General features: G+C 48.7%; 1 protein-coding gene across 2 annotated transcripts; it reads right to left on the bottom strand.

Annotated features, from left to right (window-relative positions):
- Nucleotides 1–503: 503 nt before the first annotated feature.
- INPP5K (inositol polyphosphate-5-phosphatase K) lies at nucleotides 504–20,450 on the bottom strand. Of its 2 annotated transcripts, XM_036768551.1 has the most exons (12): nucleotides 19,980–20,450; nucleotides 17,337–17,444; nucleotides 16,889–16,997; nucleotides 13,419–13,535; nucleotides 12,929–13,104; nucleotides 12,265–12,376; nucleotides 11,280–11,389; nucleotides 3,994–4,180; nucleotides 2,939–3,076; nucleotides 2,547–2,630; nucleotides 2,156–2,260; nucleotides 504–1,931 (listed from the first exon to the last, which is right to left on the bottom strand). In XM_036768551.1, exons 1-12 carry the CDS (start codon nucleotides 20,021–20,023, stop codon nucleotides 1,866–1,868), a joined length of 1,356 nt encoding a protein of 451 aa, XP_036624446.1. In that variant the 5' UTR covers nucleotides 20,024–20,450; the 3' UTR covers nucleotides 504–1,865. The 2 variants fall into 2 exon arrangements, with proteins under 2 accessions (XP_036624446.1, XP_036624447.1); XM_036768552.1 differs by lacking the exon at nucleotides 19,980–20,450 and having other exon boundaries at nucleotides 16,889–16,990; nucleotides 17,337–17,424.
- Nucleotides 20,451–20,538: the final 88 nt, after the last annotated feature.

Genomic DNA, 20,538 nt, shown 5'->3' with positions numbered 1-20,538 from the left:
CCAAGCATAAAGAAGGGACAGACAGGAATATAGGAAATGGAAGGGACTCTATGAGGGAACATGGCTCCTTCAGATGGGAGGAGGTCGTCAGGGAAGGTGGGCACGGGGCCAATGCAGGGCAACTCGATCAGCTGGCTTCAGCCAGAGGCTAGACTAAGATTCTAAGGAGTGGGGTGGGAGGCAAAAACAAAGGTAAGTACTTCCATAAGTACTTCCCTGGGTTTCCCAAGCTTCGAGAGCCACAGCCCTATCATTTGGAAGTTGACAGACTTCAGTCTCCATTGGGTGGGATCCTTTGGACTGACCCAGAAGTCTGGTCCACCCCCATTTCACCCTCCCCCCCACCTTGGGCTATCCAGGTCTGGCAGCACCAGGAAATCAGCAGAGGGACTGGATCCCCAGGATTCTTCTCTCCCAGGGTCAGAGAGACTTGCATTCATCTTCTCCCCTTAATACTGGAGCACCCACTGCCAAGCAATATGGACAAGAACACACAAGGCCACTCTAAAAGCCACATCTCTATTCTCAAATGTAACAGACACAGATGCACAGATTCAAGTTGCTGGGCTGGGGAGCCAGGGCAGGGACAGCAGAAGCAAAGAAGCTGTTGACATTCAAGGTTTCCAAAGGGGAAATGTCAAGCAGCTGCTGGCCTGGAGCCCCCCTCAGTGAGCTTCTCTGTGGAGAAGGGGGCTCTGTGGTCACTGAATGGACCCCCTCCATGAGCCCTCGGGAAGGAGGGAGGAAAGAACCACAGCGATGTCACTGAGCGGGCTCCCTGAGATGGTCTTTCCTAGGAGACCAAGGCAGAGTCGCCATTGACCCCCATGGCTGGGGGTGGAGTTGAATGACTTAAAATTTCATGACGGTACCTGGAGAGGAATGTTTTTTAAAGATCCCCAGATGGCCTTAACTATCAGCTTGCCCAGTCCATGCAGGGGGGTCCCAAAGCTGTTTCCTGTGGGCTGGTCTCCCACAGTAAAATGATGCTATGTGAATTGGCTTATAAGACCTAATTCTGAGGGTGAGGTATTATCCCAGAAAAGCTGAAAGAAGGTGAAGATGATGAGGTTCAGGGCCACATGTCTTAGAGCTCCTCCTGAGAAAGCTGGAGTCACAGTGGCATCACAGCCAAAGGCAGGAGGCATCAGAATGGACTGAACTTCTCCCACACCATGACCTCAGGCTGTATCTCCTGGCCAAAGGGCTTTCCCATCCACAGCCCTCTTGAGAAGATACTTAGCAATCGGCTACTATACCAAAGCTATAGGCCTAATTCTCCATGCTGAAGGAAGGGCACATTAGGACATGCCTATCACTATGCCACCTCTGCCCTGCCACTGGAGGAGGGATATGCTGCCAAGATTCCAAGATTCCTCCTAAAACTTGGAGGGCTGCTGCCAACTGGTCAGAGGATCCTCTACAAATCTATCTCCCTATCCCTGCCAGCCAGAGCCCTGGAGATGGAGTCACAGGAATGCGGGGCAGGTGCCAGTTGGGGCATGTAGCTGGCAGCCCCACTGAGGGCATTTTGAAGGCAATCAGCCCTACCTGGGTTATGGGGCAGGGCAGAAGGGTGGGAGGAGGAGGCCTGGGGAGGGAGGAGAGGAAGGAGGGGAGCATATAAGAATCTCCCCATCACTCAGTTGGCCATCCTTGAGTATCCACTGCAAGCCGACCAGCTGGCTTCATCCATATCCTGATAAGTGAAACCTAATCCCAGTCCTGAATGGAGGAGATTAGGGGAGATGGGCTGCTCTGCAGGGGCTGCCCTTATCTTGAGAGAGCTGGACACACAAGCAGCAGCCATCAGGGGGAGCTGTGACACCCCCCCCCCCCCCACCCATTTAGGCATTCACCCTGGCTCAATACATCAATGGATCTCCTTTCTTTTCTCTCCAGTCTTCTGGAGTCAGGTCATTTTTAGAGATCTGAAAGGAGAGAGGAGGTGGCGAATTAGTGCTCGAGGGTGGGGGAGAGGTATTTCTGTCCTTTCCCCCCACCCCACCCCCAATCTCCTCACTATAACTGGCTTTCTCCAAAGCTCCCAGAATGAAATTGCATGACCCCAACACCAGACCCAAGCAACTCCCTCTTCCCTCTGCTTTGCCCACTCCCTATTCTGGCCAGCTCAGTGACCAGTAATAGATCTTACCTGGAAAGGTTCACTCAGTCCCACTATACCCTGAAGGTTGTTACTATAGTAACTGAGAAGAAACTCTCCCCCTTCCTCTGGAAAACCGCCAGCATTGATATAAACCTGATAGAAAGAAGGGGGGAAGGAATGCAGAGGGTCAGCTGGAGGCCTGGACACTGACCCATTTGCTAATCTAGCTCCCAGTCTTCCCTTTCAAGGAAATTCTCTGGCTCTCAGGTAATGGAGTCAGGCATCCAGCCCCTCTGTGCCTCAGTTTCCCTCTGCTCACTAACTCCTGCCAGCTGTGCATCTTTAGCACCTATACCAGGCATGTAGGAAGGAGGTTGGCCCTGCAATGGGGCAGGGTTCTGGGGAGCATGAGCCACTCACGGGGTATGGGCCTAGATACCTGGTGAAGCCCTTCACTCGAGGAAACCAAGTTGTCCTTGACCCAAGCATAGCTCACATAATCCTTCACATGACGTATCACAACCTAGCAGTCAAGACATGGCAAGAGAATGGGTTAGCCAAGGGCCTGGGCACGACAAGCAAGACCTATGTCATGGCCAAGGGGGCCCATGGCCTTTCTACTTAGGCCATGCTGGAGGCTCCACAGGAAGATGCATCCAGAGACGGTCCAGGGAGGAAGTGGCTGCGCAAAGCTATGGAGTGCTGGACCTCCCTGGGTCTGCCACAAACAGAACCTCCAGCACGCTCTGGTCCTACATCTAAAAAGGGACAAACCCACACCATGGCTGCCCTATGCCTACTGGCACTCTTCCCACATGCCCAACTCATTACCTTGTGGAGGCCAATCCAGTCCCAGTTGCTGCTGATGAAGTCAGGGCTCTGGTTGTAGCTGACCACCAAATCGTAAGGTGTAATCCACTGACCCTCAGGAACCAAGGTGATCGGTGTGGTTAACAGTAGGGACTTCAGCTGGACATGACAGGAGTGAAGCTCTGATCATTAAGCATCCTCCTAACCTGGGGGTAGGGTTGAACTCTAGGGAGCAGCACAGGGGCATCAATGGTGGGGCTGCCATAGGAATTCACAGCTGCTCCATGACCTGTCCTTCTGGGAAGGTCTCTTGCCGTGAAACCCTGACAGAGTCTGGCTGGCTAGAGAGGCAAGAACACAAGTGTCTGACTAGAACCAAGTCATCCTGCAAGGGAGGACCAGGGGGTCACCCTTGGCTGTTTCACTAGGAAACATGCCACCCTAAAAGGAGCGAAGCCAGTCCCTGATGGAACCTGGGGGCTGGAAAGAGGAGGCAGGCCTCTGAGGAAACAAAGGGGCACCTGGATAGGTAGGAAGCACCAGGGGCCCAAGACAATGCCAGTGAGGCAGGAAAATGCTGACTTCCACACAGATTCCAAGAGTTCCCAACCTCACCTAAGTTTGAGTGACACTGCAGGATTAGAGACTATGGCCTTTCTATACTTCCAGAGAAGGGCGAGTAAAATTGTTGTAGGGCCAGAAGCCCAGCTCTGAGCACAGATTAAGATAAAGACTCCTCTATTGGGAAAGGCAAAGAAAGCGTGATTGACACTTATGTCATTAAGGTCATTAGGATGAGGCAGACTCCTACTGAAAGCTGAGCAGGTAAGTTCAGGACCAATAGGCTGCTCCTTCAGAGAGGAGCCAACAGGTAAGGAAGGCCCGCCCTTGAGACTGACAGCTAGAAATGGCCACTGAGGGAAGATGGGGAATACTGGATCTGTAGGGAGGAGGACAGAGAAGACGATGCCAATTCCCCCTTGTCCGTTTCTTTGGGATCTCTATTAGCAACCGAAGACGGCTTCCAGTTCGATGGGCTAGGTCCAAGAAGGCTGTGCATGAAGGGCCAGGCTTACCTCCACCTCAAAGGTTGCCGTGACTGGCTTGTGGTCACTGATTTTATATTTCATGTGGCTTTCATAACTCTTCAATGTCACAGAGAAGAAGCGCTCACGTTCCTCTGAGTCCACAGGGTTATTTAAGAGCTCCCGCTTCAGCCTCCAAAGGATGCGGTCAGTCCATGCTGGTTTTCGTCTTTTCTCACTGAATTCATAAGGAAGAAGGGGAAAGGAAGGATGAGGGTCGCTCAGCAGTGACAGTATCAAGAGTAAAATGTTAGACCATCCTAATCACAGTAAATTGAGTTGTAATGGCCCTTGATGACAGGAGTCATCAGGCACAAGGGATGGGGGAGGGACAGCTGAGCAGATGGGACATTCCCCTAGGGGCCAATCACATTGAAGCAAATCAGAAAGTGCAAAGGCCCTTTCGATTTTCCTACATAGCAAATGAATAGAATCCCCTGGTTTAAAAGATTAGGACTCAGAAACTATCAGTAAGCAATTCCAAAATCTATTCCTCTTAAACCAAAGCAGCATCCATTGTGTCTGGGAACCAAGAGTAGTCACAGAAAGAAAACATGATGCCAGGCTTGATGGACATCCCCATCAAGGGCTGGCCCACAGTGACGTGACAGACTGGATTGGTTCCTGTTACTTATGGCTTTTGTTCTCTTTCTTCCTCTTCCTTGACCCTCTCAGTAGAGGAACCAATGTTTTAAACTTTACAGAGAAAAGAAAGGTCACTATTCTTCCCTAACCTGCATCTCAAAAGCCCTAGACATCATCTCAAGTTCTCTCCCTTTTACTCTAATCTATGATGAAGAGGCAGCCTTTCCCCTGGATAAGGCCAAGACTTGCACTTACACCCTTGGTGCCGTCCCCTCATTCCCCCTCCACAATCATCCTCCACTCTTGATCCTCAATCTTTCTTCTCTATAGCTCTTCTTTCTCTCTTGCCTTTATAGCCAAACTCTAAGAAACAGCTGTCTACACTCATTGCTTCCACAACCTTCTCTTCACACTTCTCAACCCTTGGCAATCTGGCTTCCAACCTCATCACTCAGCTGAAATCACTTTCTCCATAGTTGCTAATGAGTTCTTGATCACCAAATGCCAATCATCTTTTCTCAATCTTGATCCTTATAGACTTCTTTCTCCTCCAGAACAGTCTCTTCTCTGAGTTTTTGTGACACTGCTCCCTTTTGAGTCTCTTATCCGACCAATTCTTCCCTGTCCCCTTTGCTAGATCATCATCCACATCCCATCCCTTAACTATGAGGACATCCCAAGACTGTGGGTCTTGGGCCATCTTCTCTTCTCTCTCTTCCCTCTCTCTGGGTGACCTCATCCTAGGTTCAATGACCAGATCTCCCCAGATTACTTCCAGACCTCAACATTCAGCTGTCTCTAGCTAGTCTCTCTCCTGAGCTCCAGCTTCATGTTACCAACTGCTCCTTGGACATTTCCATCTTAGACAAATGCCATCCACAGGCATTTCAAACTCAACCAATCCAAAATAGAACTCATTAACTTCACCCTCTCCCCGCAACTCATCACCCTTTATAGCCCCTAAGTGTCTGTCAAGGGCACCATCAACCTTTCTGTACCTCCAGGATTTGCAACCATTGAATCCTCATTCTTCCTTATGACACGTAACAATTAGTTGCCAAGTCTGGTTGAGTCCATCTTCACAGCATCTCTGACATCTGTTCTCTTCCTTCTTTTCACACAGCCAACACTCCAATGCAGACAAAATCATCTTTCTTCTAGACCAGGGGTGGGGAACCTATGGCCTTGAGGCCACATGTGGCCCTCTAGGTCCTCGAGTGTGGTCTGCCTTTTGACCGAGTCCAAGTTTCACAGGACAAACCCTTTTATCAAAGGGATCTGTTCTGTGAAGTTTGGATTTGGTCAAAAGGCCACACTCGAGGACCTAGAGGGCCACATGTGGCCTGGAGGCTGCAGGTTCCCCACTCCTGTTCTAGACTATTCCAAGAGCCTCCCGACTGGTCACCTCACCTCTATGCTCTCATCCTCCACACAGCTGCCAAAGTGGTTTTCCAATGTTACTCTCCTGCTCAGTTAACTTCAGTGACACTCTATTAATTCTAAGATAAATAATAATAATGACTCTGCTTGGCATTTAAGGCCCTTCACCACCTACTTTCCCAATCTTTTTACACATTACTCCCCTTCATGTGCTTGATGGACCTAGGAAACTGGCCTTGATGTTCCTCATCCATGGCAGCCCATCTCCAATTTCCATGCTTTGGCACTAGATCTCTCCCATGCCTGGAATGTACTTCTTCCCCTCTACCTCTTAGAATATGTAATTTCCTTCAAAGCTTAACTGACCTCTACGGGCCTTTCCTGACTCCTCCAACTGCAGGTGTTTTCATTCAAAAGATGACCTTGCATTTATTCTGCACAGATTTATTCAGGATGGACCAAAAATCTTAGCATGATTTTAAGCTTTAGTAACTTAAAACTGTTCTAAGACTTTCTTAAAATTCAATTTTATTTTCAGATTCATATTCTCTTCCCCCACCTTCCTCCTCACCTCCCCACATTGAGAAAGCAAGAAAAACAAAACCAGATGCAAACATGTAGTCAAATTTATTTAATTCCTGCATTGGCTATGTCCGTGTGTGTGTGCACTCACGCACATGCATGCACACGTGTATATGTGCCCTCTGAGTCCTTCCCCTGTCTATCAGGAGGTGGGTAGCAGCATGTTTCAACAAGAGTCCTTTGAAATCTGGTTATTCTATTACTGTATTTTTTTTTTTGCCTGGTTCTGCTCACTTCACTTTGTATCAGTTCCTACATGATTTCCCAGGCTTTTCTGAAACCATCCCCTTCATCATTTCTTTAGAGCACAATAGTATTTCATCTCATTTATAGACAACTTTTCAGCTGTGTCCTGCTTGTTAGGGACCTTCTCAGTTTCCAATTCTTTGTCGCCATTAATGTAACTTTTCCCATAGACCCTCGAGAATTTCTAATTTTCCTTTCTGTTTACCAATCTGATTGGTGTGAGGAGGTACCTATGAGTTATTTTAATTTGCATTTCTCTAATCATCAATGGCTTAGAAGATTTTTATATAACTATTGATAGAATGGTTTTCTTCTGAAAACTGTCACATCCTTTCACCATTTATCAATTGGGAAATGGCTCCTTTTCCAATAACTTTGGGTCAATTCCCTGGATGTTTGAGAAATGAGGCCTTTATTAGAGAAATTTACTGAAAAGATTTTTTTGTTTACCATTTGCCTGCTTCTCTTCTAATTTTAGCTGCATTGATTTTTAGTTTTCACTAAATGTTCACTAAGTGTTCATGACGTCTCTCTCAACAGAATGTAGGCTCCTTAACGGCAAGGATTATTTCACTTCTGTCTTTATCCCTGGTCCCTAGCACAGAACTGACCTAATGGTAAAAGAGGCACAAAAAATACTCAGGAAAATATCATCTTAAAAAACAGAATTGATCTAATGATAAAAAGAGGCACAAAAATTCATTGAAGAAAAGAACTCCTTTAAAAGCAAAATAGGCCAAATGGAAAAGGAGGTACGAAAGCTCACTGAAGAAAATGAGTTCTTAAAAATTAGAACTGAGCAAGTAGAAGCTTGGAGGGCAGATTGGGGGAGGTAGTGGTCAGAAGCAAGACAGACTCTTGGGGAGGGGCAGTATAAAAAGAAAGAAGGATAAACAAAGGAAAATGAGATAGAGGGAAATGTACAATTAGTGAACATAACTGTGAATGGAATGAACTCACCCATAAAACGAAAGCAGGCAGCAAAATAGTTTAGAAACTAGAATCCAACAATATGTCATGTGCAAGGGACATACTTGGGACAGAAGGACACACAGAGAGTTGAAATGAAGGGCTGGAATAGAGTCTATTATGCTTCAGCTAAAGAGGACTGGGTTGGCAATCACAATCTCAGACAAAGCAAGAGAAAAAACAGACCTAGCTGAAAGAGATAAGGGAAACTATATTTTGCTAAAAAGTACCACAAGACAATGAAGTAATATCAAAAAATTTTACAGCGGGTTTCCCTGATAAAGGCCTCATTTCTCAAACATATAGGCAACTTAGTCAAATTTATAAAATAAGAGCCATTCCCCAACTGACAAGTGGTCAAAGGATACGAACAGGCAGTTTTCAGACAAAGAAATCAAAACTATCTATATTCATATGAAAAAATGCTCTAAATCACTATTGTTTAGAGAAAGACAAATTAAAACAACTCTGCGGTACCACCTCACATTTATCAGAAATGCTAAAGGGAATAGGGAAAATAAGTACCTTAATGAACTATTAGTGAAGAAGTGAACTGGTCCAACAATTCTGGAGAACAATCTAGAACTATGCCCAAAGGGCTATTCAAACTATGCATATAATTTGACCCAGCAATACTACTACTAGGTCTGTACCCCAAACAGATCAACACATATACACACACACAAAATGTATCATATGCATATATTTATAATAGCTCTTTTTGTGGTAGCAAAGAATTGGAAATTGAGGGGATGCTCATCAACTGAGGAATGGCTGAACAAGTTGTGGCATATGATTGTAATGGAATACTATTGTGCTATAAGAAATGACAAGGGGCTGGTTTCAGAAAAGCTTGACAAGACCTATGTGAACTGATGCAAAGTGAAGTGAGAAGAACTCAAAGATCATTACTTTTGTAATGATGATCAATTATGAAAGATTTGGCTACTCTGATCAATACAATGATCCAAGACAATTACAAAGGCCTCATGATAAACAAATGCTGTCTACCTCAAGAGAGAGACTGATGAACTCTGAGTGCAAATTGTAGCATAATTTTTTTTTTCAAAATGACTGATATGGAACTATGTTTAAAATTATTTTACATATATAACTGATACATTGTTTGCCTTTTCAGTGGGTGGAAGAGAATCTAGTACTCAAATTTGATAAATAAAAACATTAAAAATAATAAATATTTTTGTAAAAAAGGCTCTTTAGCCCTTTTTTCCCCTGCATAAGTAACACCCACAAAGCAGCTGGGCACATAGTAGGTACTCCCTTCCAACTTAGCGATTAATCTTTTGGAGGAGCCATGCAATGAATTCATGCTCAAGTTTAGCTCCAGGAAGAGTTTTGTTTCTGCAGATGAAAATGTTTCTCTTGTCTAAAAATACAAGCTAGCCATTCTGCATGTTTTTTCCCCTTTCAGTTGCTAGAAAATCCAAAATCCAAATTTATTGGCCAAATTTAACTACTGGATCAATTCTACTGTCTGAAAACATTGTCACTTCTCATTTGAGATGTCATCTGCTTAAAAAAATATCAGCTGCTTCCTGGCTTTGGGAACAGGGAAGGGCTGAATCTTAAATAAATAAATAAATAAATAAAAACAGGCTGATCTTTCCACAATCTGCTTGTCATTCCTCTGTTCAGGAAACTACGTTGCCTCTTACTGACTTCTGCATCAAAACCCAGCTGATCTATGCCCTAATCCTCCCCAATGGCTCCTGTCCTTCTCTCCTCCCTCCAGACCAGCTGCCCTCCCCTCTCATCTTCCCAGTGACACCTGTGGCCGCACCCAAAATTGGGAAAGGTTCTGATCTGTTATGGCAGCCATATGCTGCTCGCACTGTACTTACTACCCTCGTTCTCCCTCCTGCCTTCTGTTTGTTTAACCAGCAGAATTGGGGCCCAGACTCCTGACAAGGCTGGAAGGAACTGCTGGTTGTTTGTCCAAAGTGACTTTGTCACCCTTATCTTTAAACTGGGTTCGGAACCTGCTGACATAGTCATGATGAAAGGCCCTGCCTAAACACTTGGAATTAGAACCTAAAGGCCCTGGGATGACACACCACTGCACTAATGGGAATGCTGCATTCCAGAATACCAGCACTACTTGAAGCTAGCACAGTGCTGCTCCTGTGGGCTGGCACACCACATACATGGACATACCTAACTTCTGAGTGAAACTTGTGAAGGGCCAGAAGGCACTTTAGTGCCCTGATGAAAACCCCTGACATCTGCACAATGCTTTTAGATACATCTTTCATTTGATCTTCACAACAATGCTATGCATTACTATTCTTGAGCTCACAGTAGCGAAATGATTTGCCCTGGGTTAAACAGCTAACAAATGTTAGCACTCATCTTCAAATCCCTGATCTCTTCTGACATCACATCCAGCGTTCATTCTACTGCACCAGAATGCCTCTGGGTAGAAAAACTAACTTTTTTAGGCCTCTAGAGACTCCTTCCTTAAATTAGTGTTCCCTAACTAAAGGGAACTTCCTTTCTTTAGGAAGCCAGTCTTTTTTCTCCTTTTTAGCTTTATTTATAATTTCTCTGTCCACCAACATGTGGTTTATTTTTGTAAAATTACCACATCATCCTGAAAAATATGCATATTCTTTACTGTTCCTTTTGGAGGATGCCATAAGACTTTCAAATCTAACTTTTCCAAAAGTCTGTTCAATCAGTTCTATATTTTCCTTTTTTGCTCATTTTTTTGCTTAATTAACCAAGTGCTGAAAGGAACATTAAAGTCTCCTACAATTATGACAGTGATGTCTTTTTGCAATCCAGTTAAGTTTTTCCTTTATGAATTTAGATTCTGTCATTTAGTGCACACATTTCATGATACTGTTTCTTTGTAGTGCCTTTAAGTAGAATGTAGTTTCTCCATTCATCTTCTCTTGATAGTGTAAATTTTTACTTTTGCCTCGTCTGATAGCATCATTACAACTTCTGCTTTCTTGGAATTACCTGATACATAGTATTCTAAACCAGCTTCTCATTCTTATACTTCTTTTGTGAGCACCTAGATAGGTGCCAGGCACAAGGTGGATGTTCAACAATGTGACTTAGAATTCTCTCTGATGTACTTTCCTCTTAGAGAGACTTAACTCACTGTCTCATCAGGGCTTCGTCATCCCCTCCTCCCTACTCTGGGGGGATGGAAGGAAGGGGACCTTTGTACAATACTGACTTCTCTCTCTGCTTCCACTTCTCCCTGTGGATAAATCTGGGGCAGCTCCTTATGTTCCCAGGAGACTGTTGCTTTATGAGATGGGAAGGAAGCAGAGCTCCAGAAAGATGATAATTGTTTCTATTCCTGTTCCCTCGACAGTTCTTTTTTTGGGGCTGTTTCCCCTATCCTCTGCTTCCTTCATTCCCTAACCCAGATCCCCCAACCCTCTCCTCTAAACACCCTCATTTCTTCCCAACTACCACCCCCAACCCACATAATGCCCTCCTAGGTCTTCCTACAGCTAGTCCTGCCCTTGGCCCCTCACCTGGAATCATAATTTTCTGAGTTGACATCAAACTTATAGGTTGGCTGGAAGAGCAGAGGACCCTCCTGGAACTGCTGGAGCAGTGAATCTGTCTTCTTAATCATGTTGAGCTACAGAGAGAAGAAGATCCCTCATTGCCACAAGGCCAAGTTGTAAGAATGCAAAAAACTGGGCACTGGCTGAGCACCAAAGCTTCAGTATGCAATTAGAGTAAGGAGATGCCTAAACACAGCTTGGGGAGAAGAGGAGGAACAGAAACCTCAACCTCATGTTTTCTCTGTTATCACCTTAAAGATACCATTTGATCCCCTGCCAAGGAAGGGACCCAAATTTTTCAACTGCTCCCACTTCTTCCTTTATTGCCTCTCTTAGTCTCTACAAGAAAGGAAGCTGGGACCCTTTGAAAAAATCAATCTATTGCCCCAGATAAAAGGAGCTGATGAGGCGCTGAATGTCCTCCTGGGGACAAACACTTGACATATCTCAGAAAGGAAGATGGAATTATCAGGGCAATTCCCCAGAGTAAAGGGGATCATGCACTACAGGAAAGATATGCATGTGAGAGGCCTTGGGGGTGGTCGAGGGAAAAAGGGAAGTCAGTCCAACAGCTCTGAAACCAGGTATTTGGAATCAGGTGCACACATGTAGGGAGGCAGAGAGAAAGAGGAGTGGCTGAAGTAGCCTGACAACAGTGCGGTGGAGTTAGTGGAAGAAGAGACCTCTCCCAGCTCTCAGACACTACACATCAGATTTAGTCTGGGCAGAACAATGAATCTCCTAGACAACTCTTAAAGTAACTGGAGCGGCATCTGGCAGACAATATCCTGTACCTAAGACTGGGCATAGGTTCCCAAGTGCCAATCATGGGAATGAAGGTGACAGGGACAGAGAATGACCACCAAGGATGTCTCGGTCCTCCAGCACCTTCAGACTGGCCTCCCCTGGCTCAGAGCCCAATGAAGGGCTTTCTCTCCTCATTTAGTACCTGATCTTTCTTCCAGAGGACACTGTAATCCTGATTGCTGATGGATTCCTGGACAAAACACAGCCCGTAATCCTCAATGCGGAAGTTCAGGTCACCAAACCACACGAGGAGGCTTCAGAGAGAAAGCCAGAATGAGCATCATGAAAACAGAGCCTGTGGACACCACTAGAGGCATTAGCTCAAGCCATCCATCACGGATATGGAGGAAAATGACTAAATGAGATGAGGCCTGGAGGTCATCTCCCTGTCACACACAGCTAATCGCTTGGCAAGGCCCAAATGGTCTCAGGGTAAAGCAGTTTTGTGCCAGGAGGCCCAAGTGCCTGATGAACAGAAAGACTTTCAACCTTTCCAGGCAGAGGGATGGGGGACAGGTTAAATAACTCTGCTCTAACTATGGCTCCCACTGAGGGGAAGAGAGGACCTAGCCAAGGACGAAGGCTCAGGTTCATTCCTGAGTTAGCCAAAGTTCACAGGGTTCTGCTTCAGGGAGAGAAGCTCATACAGATGAAGCTCTTCTCTATATTAGACAAAGAGGCAAAAACCCAGGGGCAGGGGTAAGGGTGGGGAAGCACGGACACAGCCATGGTTTGGGGTGGGAGGTAGGGAATGGGATCCCAGGCAAACCAGAAAGGGGGTTTGGGACTAAGCTGGAGGTACGCACTCATGGTCCAGGATGTTGGGGATGTCTTCTTTCTCAAAGTTCTGCATCTCCAGGATCTTGTCAAAGTCGCTGAGCCGCTGGTCAATGTTGGACATATGGGGAGGCAGGTGGCAGTTGAGGAAGCAGATGGCATAGCCATACATCCGAAAGCAGATGGCGACACCCCCTTTGTTCCCCTGTCAGGGCAGATGGGCAAGAGTAGCTGCCTGCCTGCTCCCCTGTGCTCCGCCCTAACCCTCTCCCAGGGAAAGACGGCAGAGGGAGGCCAAGCCACATCCCTCAACCCACAGGAGAGTTCTCAAACCACACACGGGGCAGTCAACTATCTCGACAAATCCTCTGAGGCTCAAAGTGAAGAGGCTCTACAACACAGGGCTAGGCACAGGGAAGCACCTGGCAAATTCACTTCAACTAAGTTTATCTGTCCTACTACAAAATCTCCTGTCCATTTTTACTCAGTGATGCATACCAAATCCCAGCCCAGCCTTACCCAGTAGCCACCAAGGCCAGTACGGGTATAGTTGGTGTTGATGCCAGAAATGAAGGGCACATGCTGGCGCTTGACAAGGACCAGTAGGAGGAGTCCTTGCATTCTTACAGCGGTCACCTATGGGACAGAGGAAGGGTGGGGGCCTCCGGTTATTTCAGAGCTAATAAAATACCCCAGATCTTCCAATGCCTCCAGCTTCACCCTCAGACTTATGACCTCTCTTCCACCCACCAGCTCTGGGGTAAAGACTGTGATGCCTCATCTCTGGGTGAGTCTGGTTTGATTTGACTTCCTGCTCTGAGTCTATGACCCCACTCTCTGGGGACAGCGAATAGTTTAAGAAACCCATTCAAGACAGTGCCCATCCTGAGGAACAATGGAGAACGACTCTGTTCCACCTCCCCCAAGCCCAGCTAGAGAACCGTTGGTCCTAGCTGCCACTTCTCTTGGAGGATCCCCGAAACTTGTTCAGGGCTGCCTCTCCCCACCCTTAAAATGCATACCAAGGTTGCTAAGAAACTCTGATGTTCCCTAAGACCCCGGTTGTGGGGGAAGTGGGAGAACAGGGTCATGGGAGGGGGGGCATAGAAGGAAACTTTTACTTAGGACTCCTCAAATGTACGGTCTGGAGGTGGCTGGGTGTGTGTGAAGGAAATATGAGGTGGCCCAGAAGGCTGGGGGTGGGTGACTGCTGAAAGCAGAGGAGACACCTAACATAAACTGGGAAAGAGCAACAAACTAGGATGGGGAAAGGGACAGGGAAGGAGGGGTGGGTACAGCTAAAATATGCCAATCTGGGGGAGCCTGAGGGCAGGTTTCCTACTCCCCCTCCAAAGAAAAGGCTATGTTGAAGCAGAGGCCCCAAACTCACTCTCTGAGTGACCATTTCTGGAGCACTCAGCTGGTAGCTGGAGGAGGAAATCCCCTAGGCAGGAATGTGTCCTGGGGCCTTCCAGGAATTATGAAACCTGATCCCTGGGCTCAGGGAGCTCCAAGGGAGAAGACAAACCAAAGTAGGGAAACCCTAAGAATGGGAGGGGGTCCTAAGGGAAGGAGGCCGGACACGGCATAAGCTGACATTTCAGAAGAACCTCCAACGGCCTTGGTGGGTGGCATGTATCACAGACTGAACTCAAGGATGGAATGGAAGCCAGTTAACAATACATTCTGGTTCAGGATGTTTCCAGCTTAATCCTAAACTGCCTGGCAGGTTTGTACCCTGGCTTCATCCCAATGGCAGCCACTCCTTCCTGGCTAAGTGCAGACATGGGTGGGTGTCCTAGGACAAAGGCTTCCTTGCAGGTACCCAGAGCGAGGCAGAGACAGACACGTTGAAAATGGGCAGGGCAGTGATTATCATAGGGAGACATCAAGGGGAATTTTAAATTTTGGGAGAAAGAAATGAGCAAAGTAAATAAGGAGGTCTGGCAGTAGTAGGCCCCATCATTCAGGAGGAGCCCTGACCTTCCCATGGCATGTGGGGCCTAATTCTGTCTGAGGCTCCACGTCTGGCTCTTTCCCACCTCTTAGCCAAGGTAACCTGAAGGTGGGTGTCTCCCATAGGTTCCTCATTGGCACCTGGCCCACCCAGGCTGACTCTCTATTTCCTTCAGGGGTCAGCGCTCAAAATGCAATGGGCTCTTTTACGAAGGTACCACCAACTTAGGGATGGGAAAGGCCGAGTAGCCCCAACTATTTTTTGGGGGGTGGGGACAGGAGTAGGGAGGAGAGGTATGAGAGGGCAGGAAGCACCTCCACCCTGTGGCTAGTAGATGGTAGAATGTATAGGCTTCACTGAAAAGGGGTTAGCAATTCTTAGGGAACTGGCATGGAACGGGAGGGATCCAGAGAACAATCTGGCAGCACAGACAGCAGGACCAGGCTTGACATTTCAAATCCCACCCCACTCTCAGGCCAGCAGGTCACAGTTCCAGATTCTTTTCTGGAGAAATATTTCCTTCCTAACGAGGAGAATAAAGAGGTTCTGACGTGGATCAGAGGAACCCTCAGGTCAAATGAGTGGAAGAGCTGGGGGGTGGGAGGTCTGTATGGTCTTAGGAAATCACGAAGAGAATTTCCCTTTCTAGCAAAAGGAGCCCTATACTGCCCTCTGCCTCTCTCAGGGCCTGCTAAGGCCTCACCTAGATCCTAAGTCCTGCTCAGGGCTGCTCCATCTCCTAGAGCATGAGATCTATGCACCCTGTAGCACCAGTGTGATGGTCTTGGCATATTTTCTCCCCCAGCTTGATGTGCTGCCCATTGGTGCACAAGCCAGGAGAACTGGGAGGGATGGTGTCAGAGAAGGAATCTCTGGGGGGCAGAAAGACCAAGTGGGCCAAGGGGATCTCATGCCTAATCCTGGAACTCTCCCAATCCTCCTAAAATCAAAGGGTCAAAATGACCTTCGGACTTGGCCGGTACCTACTGAAATAAGCCTTGGCAACCTTGAAGAGCTTTACATAGCAGGGAGGACCAGGACCAGCACCAATGTGGTGAGGGAAGTCTAAGTTTAGAGTTTTAAGTAAACAGGAGATAACAGGAGAGATGTAGGCCAGAGAAGGGGAGGAAAGGCACCAAGCGGGGGGGGGGGGGGGGGGGGGGGTGCCGCCCCTACCCCTGCCGGTTCCTTGGAGTGCCAAGCCCTGCCCAAACAGCAGCTCTTTGATGCCCAATAAAGATAAAACCAGGCAACCACAGCAAGCCTAGCCCTTCCTGCATCTGTTTCCCCACCCACTCAGCTCCCAGAGACACAGAGACCCCTTTAGGGTGCACATCAGGAGTAATCCTGACAGAGCCATGGCCTCCTCCGGCCACTATTGAGGACAAAAGCTTCCAGAGGATGCCCAGAGGAAAGGGAAGTGCTTTTCAAGCTGAAGAGACAGAAATAGCTGATGACCCTGGACAATACCCCACACGGAGAGGGAGAGAGTCCACAAAGTACAGCCCACAGGCTTCACCCCTCTTGCAATAGGATGAGGGTGGGGCAGGGATCGGGGGCCCTAGTTTTGCTGTCAGGAGCATGGCCCAGCCCCAGGCCCTAAGGCTGCTTGGGCAGAGGTAGATGGAATGGTCCCCATTCTTGGAAGGAAAAGGAGAAGTCTGGGGCTGGTGCTGCTGGCATGCTATTTCTGTGGCAGCCAACAGGGAGACTTAGTCTGGGCCAGACAAAAGAGGAACAGGGGAGCTAGGAGGTAAAAAACAGGGGCCTGAAGCACCCACTGAGCTACTTTTCTACCTAAGGGAGCAAAGCGAAGTGGGGGGTATATGACCAAGTTTCCTGGGGCCTTTCCTAGGAACAGATCTTCCTGGCTTCCTATCTCAGAACTAGCTGGGAAACAGGCAAGCCAAAACCTGAAGGGCTTGGAGGGGAGGCGGGGAGTCCTCAGGTGAAAAGCCAGGGAAGAATATTAACCCTCCAAGTCCATTTCCCTCCTACCCAAAGCCAAATCCAAGGATCAGTCAGCAGTTACCTTTATATAACCCAGAGGGGAAAGCACATCCATGAAGAGCTTGCTCCATGGATCTTCAAACGCCAACTCAGAAATGTAATTGATGATGCCGGACTTTACTTCCTGTAAACTGACCATTCCAGTGGTCACTGTCTTTGCCAATGAAACTTCACCCTATCCTTGCCAAAACTCAGTGCCAGCCAAGAACCCTGATTCTGCTCACTATAAATTCTCCCCCCTGCTGTAGCTGACCCAGGGCAAGGGTCATGCAGTTGGAACACAAATGAGGCTGAAGGCTCCTGCTTTCAGATGAAGGTGGAACGTATGGACAAACGGGGCAGAGGGGCCATGGAGGCTCACTCTCTTTCGCTGTCCTCTATCACCTCACCCCACCCCAACTCCCAATACATCAGTTTGGTTTAAGCAATTTCAGGATGAATCAAGTGAGTGATCCCCAACGGAAACTTACCCAATGACATACATGTCTGTGCTCAAAGGTTGGCTGTCTAGCAGGAGCAAATCAGCGATGTTGGTCGGGGGTGATGCACACGCCACGTTCCAGGTCATGACCTGCAACCTGTGGATGAATGCACAGTGAGGCTATGGAGAGTGAGAGGTCAGGGAACGGGAGGAGGTCCTGGCCTCCAAGGGACTGTCTTTCAAGGTGAACGAAGCTGTTATGGAGATAGAATAAGAAATGGGAAGATTTTACAACTGACTGGGAGAAAAATGAGACCTAAACCGCAGAGATTTGGCCTTCAGCTTTTTCCCCCAGAGCAGGAAAGCCTCATCCAGCGTACGAGCCATCTGCTCCTGGGTCTCCTCATCTGAGCTGATGTCCTCCACGCAGGCCAGAAGCTGCACCACTCGCTGCCGGAGGGCTATGTGACCCACAGAGCTGGTGCTGCTCACACTGGCGGAACGCTCCCGGGACAACGGTGAGGTCTCAGAGTCAGGCAAAGAAGATGGGTTGTCTTCTCTCTCCATAAGCCTAATCAACCACTTGGCCACACAGCAGTCACTGACAGACCACCACAAGCCCCCGAGGCCCAGCAGGAACCAAGATCCCCAGGAATATCCTGAGGGCCAGCTTCCACTTGGTGGGGTAAAGCCTTGGACTTTCCTAACTCCTCAGGGAAAGACCAGAGAGACTGAAAATAATAAAGAACAGGGCATTCATTCTCTTAAGAGACTTAATAGTCAATCCTTCTAAGTCTTTGAAAACTCTAAGGAGAAACATGTGACCACTTATTGGTATAACTGGAATTTTTTCTATGAATCAAATGAAAGAACTTTCTACTCCTCCCCTCCTCCAGGCAAAGTCACCTGTTGAGTCCTACCCCATCCCCCACATATCCTATGGAGGGAAATGGAATATGCCCTCCATCCTAGGGGATTTTGAGGTTCCCTCCACTGATGCTCAGAAGAAACCTGGGACAAGGAAAGGAGGACATCAGGAGAAGCACACCACCAAGCTGTCATGGGACATGGGACTGAGCCCCATCCTAGGCTAGCTGTGCCACAAGGCAGCCAGGACAAACGTCTCTGGGAGGGATAACAGCAGCTCACATATGTTGGTGCTTCCCAGTTTATAAAAGTTTTTCCTCATGGGCCTAGGTTATTGACATTTTACAGCAAAGGCAAAATGGGGACAGCAAGAGGTTAACTACCTTGCCCCAGAGTCAAGTAGCCAGGAGGGCAGAAGAGGGACTTGTATCAAGTTCATTTTCTGATTCCAAGTCCAATCCACTGGCCAAAGACCCTTGGAGGGGGAGGGAGGCTAGGCTCGTAAAGTTATCATAAAGGGTCCCTGAATTCACCTGCAAATCCATAATGTGCCTTCTACAGACTGAATAAATGTACTGCACATACATGTACTACTTTTTCAAATGCTTGTCAATGCTGCTGGGATTAATAAAATAAAAATTCATTAAAAACTACTGCTGAATTCATAGTGGCTTTTTGTCATTATGTATTTTCTTAACCAATGGCTACCAACAGCATAATTACTACCACCTAGGAGTGTTCAAACTATTTTGATGTTAGAAAAAGGTCTTCATACTGTAAGATGAATCGTCACCAGCAGGCTCAGAAACAACAGCCTGGCTGAGGCATTGCAAATGCAGAAGCAGAAGGGACAAGAGGGTCCGTGGGCCCAGGAAGGCACCTGTTTTCAAGCTGCAGGGTACTTTGGTGAGGTTTTTTTGGAGGGAATGGGAAGAAAAGACATAGCCCGCCTGGTTGCCCCCCAGATATCAGCTCTCTGGAATTCCACATTTTATGAAAGTTTCACCCGATGGCACCTGTCGACAAATGCGCACCCTCCTTACCTCCTCCTAGTGCCCGTAAAGAAGCTTCCCTACGTGGTCATCCGAGGCTGAGCTTGGGTCGCTGGTTGAAGATCTCCCCCTGGCGTCCACCCCAGGGGCAGGGCCACCAGGCTTCGCCTCTTTTTCTGGCCCCGTTCTCCCGGGGGGGACCCAGGCCGGCTTCGTGCCTCGATTTGCCGGACCGGCGGGGTCAGGGCCACTCTCCCTCTACACGGGAGCTTTCGAACCCGGCTCGGCTCACTCACAACGGTCCTCCGGGATGGACTCCCGCGGGATCGGGGGTGCCCGGGCCCCAAAAGCCGGGAAGCCCTTTCCCCCGACGTTCCACCTTGGGGCTGACAAGGAGCCTTCTAGAACCCGCTAATACTCGGAGCTTTTGAGAAAAACCCCAGGGGTGGAAGGGAGGGATCTCGCGGACCTCCCAGGGCAGGCACAGGGGTGGTCGGGAAAGAAGCAAGGACAACGGCCAATCCAGCCTTGGACCCTCGCCAGCTGTGGGCGGTGGCCGAGTCCCTCAGTTTCCCCATCTGTAAAATGGGATCTTGGTGCCTACCCAGTACCTACATGGAAGGTGGTGGTGAGAAATGAGGGGGAGGAGAAGAGTGAGTAGGGAGGAAGGAGAGGGGGGAGAGGAGAGAGGGGAGGAAGGCGCACGCTGCACCACCCCGTCCCCCCACCTGTGCTAGCGAGGATTAGTTAGGATTAATTACGCTGCTCGCCAACCAAGAGTGGGGGAGAGAAGGGGGAGGGAAGACCGCCCCGCCCCCGCCCCCGCCCCTCACCTGAGCTGCTTGAGGTGCCTCATCTTTTTGACGGGCCGTTCCATGGCCACGGCGGCCCAGGGCTCTGTGACAGCGGAGGGAGCCCACGATGAGCCGAAGCCGGAGCCTCCCCGAGCCCGGGCCGGGCCGTTACTCCCACGCCCCCCTCCCCTCGCTGGGCCCAGCCGGCCGGGCCTCGCAGGCCCGCAGGCAGGCGGGTGGGCTGCGGGTCCCTGAGGGCGTCTCTATCTCTCTCGCCTGTTGTTTGTTTCTCTTCCTGCTCGGCTTCCGTAAGAGGCGGGCCTTGGGCGTACAGAGACTCCTGGGTGGGTGCGGATGAGGAAAGGGGCGGAGCTTCCAGGAGAGCGCAAAACCAGGGCCTGAGGCGGGACTTGGGGAAAAGGGAGGGGGACTGGGGCGGGGAGGGGGAGGGAGGGGACGGGGAAAAGGGGCGGACCTATCCTTGTCACCTAGATACCACGCAACACAGTCGCCGCTAGCGTTCTCCCGGCACGAGGTCCGACTCCCCCAGGCCCAGAACGTAGAGCTTCTCTCCCCCGCTCCTGACTACAGTTCCCAG

This window comes from Trichosurus vulpecula, chromosome 7, assembly GCF_011100635.1.
Source record: "Trichosurus vulpecula isolate mTriVul1 chromosome 7, mTriVul1.pri, whole genome shotgun sequence".
Classification (NCBI taxonomy): Eukaryota; Metazoa; Chordata; class Mammalia; order Diprotodontia; family Phalangeridae; genus Trichosurus; species Trichosurus vulpecula.
Note: the sequence above shows the minus strand (reverse complement) of the source record. Positions and strands in the feature narration are given on the sequence as shown.

Excerpts from the sequence above, each read along its gene's own strand:
- INPP5K (XM_036768551.1), bottom strand. The coding sequence starts at position 20,023 with ATGGAACGGCCCGTCAAAAAGATGAGGCACCTCAAGCAGCTCAG. Across the intron at positions 4,181-11,279 it reads TCAGAAAATTATGATTCCAG|TGAGAAAAGACGAAAACCAG; the intron begins GTGAGGGGCCAA and ends TTATGAATTCAG. Across the intron at positions 2,261-2,546 it reads CGAGTGAAGGGCTTCACCAG|GTTTATATCAATGCTGGCGG; the intron begins GTATCTAGGCCC and ends TCTTTCTATCAG.